The sequence below is a fragment of the Vigna radiata genome, chromosome 1 (assembly GCF_000741045.1).
Source record: "Vigna radiata var. radiata cultivar VC1973A chromosome 1, Vradiata_ver6, whole genome shotgun sequence".
Classification (NCBI taxonomy): Eukaryota; Viridiplantae; Streptophyta; class Magnoliopsida; order Fabales; family Fabaceae; genus Vigna; species Vigna radiata.
In genome coordinates, this window is record NC_028351.1 from 16,619,943 (window position 1) to 16,622,261 (window position 2,319).

At 37.3% G+C, this 2,319-nt stretch overlaps 1 protein-coding gene across 1 annotated transcript; it reads left to right on the forward strand.

Annotated features, from left to right (window-relative positions):
• Window positions 1-575: 575 nt before the first annotated feature.
• Window positions 576-968, forward strand: LOC106758288. Its single transcript, XM_014641227.1, has one exon. The coding sequence runs from the start codon at window positions 576-578 to the stop codon at window positions 966-968; it is 393 nt and encodes a 130-aa protein (XP_014496713.1).
• The last annotated feature ends 1,351 nt before the right edge of the window (window positions 969-2,319 follow it).

Here is a 2,319-nt window from a genome sequence, read left to right on the forward strand (position 1 = left end):
CATCTTTAAGGATGTAGCCTTGTCAAAGCGTAGAAGGATCACTTTCATGGAGACAACAGATGCCTTAACAACCCATGTTATTCCGTGAGGTATTTGATGTCTGGGTTATAGATTTCATGGGTCCTTTTCCTGTTTCTTTTAGTTTTACATATATCTCCTAGTTGTGGATTATGTTTCTAAATGGGTGGAAGCTAGAGCCACCAGGACTAACGATGCTCGGGTTGTTATAGATTTTTTCAGATCTCACCTCTGCTGCAGGTTTGGAGTACCCGGAGCCATTGTTAGCGATCAAGGAATATGGGGTGGTGCATAGAGTTTCTACACCATACCACCTTTAAACCAATGGGCAAGATAAGATCTCAAATAGGGAGATCAAGAGGATTTTGGAGAAGATTGTCTAGCCCAATAGGAAAAATTAAAGCAATAGGTTGGACGATGCTCTTTGGACACACAAGACTGCCTACAAAGCACCCATAGGGATGTCTCCTTATCAGGTTGTCTTTGGAATGGCATGTCATTTACCCGTTGAGATATAGCATCGAGCGTACTGGGCTGTAAAGTCTTGCAACTTCTCCATGGATCAATTTGGAGAGGAAAGAAAGTTGCAACCGAATGAGCTTGATGAGATTCGGTTGGAAGCCTATAAGAATTCAAAGTTCTACACAGAGAGGACAAAGAAGTTCCATGATAGTTCAATTGTTAGAAAGGACTTTAAGGTTGGGCAACAAGTTTTATTGTATAACTCTAGGCTCAGACCCATATGGGGTAAGTTAAGGTCAAAGTGGATTGAACCATTTGTTGGCACTAACGTTTATCCTTATGGTGCAGTTGAGATCCAAAGTCCATGCATAGATAAGAGCTTCAAGGTTAATGGGCATAGACTTGAGCCTTTCCTGAACAATCCTTCTTTGTTGGATGCAGTGGTGGAGGAGATGTCTTTGCTCGACCCCGTTTCACTTTCGCAATGACTTAGGAAGTTTTCTTTTCTCCTTCCTTTCTCACTTTTATTGCACTTTGCCTATATCTGTTGATTGATATGATTGCTATTCTTATGGTTGTGACACATTGAGGACATTGCGGTTTATTGGGGGAGATTTTTCTTTGTTTAAGTTTTGTTTTCTAGGTTGTTTTTGTTGTGTCTTGTGTATAATTTTGCTTGTTTCTCTTGATTTCTGGACTTTGTTTAGGTTGTAGATGTGTCCTTCACTCCATTGATACTATGATTGGTTTGTAATCCTTGCTTTTCTATGCTTAGAAAGATGATTATGATGTTTGACAAGTTGAATTGATTTTGATAGAAATACCCTGTGTGAGAATTTGAGCCACTTGATGTTCTTTTTTGTGTGTGATATATCTCTTGATTGTTTGCACATATGCCTTGACTTGACTCTTGTCGATAATTCTTGATTGATATGCATGTTTGGAAGTGATAAAGGCAATTTTGTTCTTGAGCCTCTCTAGCCAAATAAGCCTACCTTGTTTTAATACTTTGATAACCCCTTTGAGCCTATGCTTTCTCCTTTTCTTCGTTTTGAAGCTCATTAATTAGAATTAAGTGAAAAACCATGATTACCTTAACCTTAGGGAATTTTGGAGCTTTGGAATTGTTTTGGAAACAAGTATGGTCTTACTGGGGATTTTGATCAATTGGTTAGTTGGTTCTTGTTCTTGGTTGTGTTGAAAATATGTTGTGAATCTTGTCTCTTACAGTCAGTTGTGTTCTAAAAAAGAGAGAAAAGAAAAGAGACAAGACAAGAAAAGAAAGAAAAAAATAGAAAAAAATCAGAAAAATAAATTTTTTTTAATAATGGAGTCAAGAAGAGGATTGAATTAGAGATTTTGGGTGTGATTTAATTGTACTTTCACTTGTTCCCTGTTTCTCCTCTATTCTTTTTGGTTTGTAGCTTCTCATCCATATTTTATTCTCCCTTGTCCTTGGCCCCATTACAACCATGAAAAGACCTTTTGATTTAAACATGCATATGGTTTGAGCATTGATATTAGAGGCTTGCCAAGTCTGTTTGTTGCTGGTTTTCTTAAGTGCATTGAGTTAAAATTGTTTACGCTAGACACTTAAGAGATATAGTGATAGTGCATCTGTGAGGTCTTGTTTCTTTTAATTTACCTCTTGACTTGGTTCATTATTTTGCCCTGTCTTGAATTGCTTGGATGATTTCCTTGAGTATTTGTTTTCTCTGATTATTTGTGTATTGGATGTTGTCTATCCTTTTCTTTTTCTAGATTCCTTGAGGACTGTGTAAATCTGTTTTTCTTTTGAGTCTTTTTGTTTTTGTGTGCTGGGGTTGTGTCAATCCCCTG

What these genes read in the sequence shown, in the direction of transcription:
- LOC106758288 (XM_014641227.1), top strand. Translation starts at nt 576, where the DNA reads ATGGATCAATTTGGAGAGGAAAGAAAGTTGCAACCGAATGAGCTTGAT.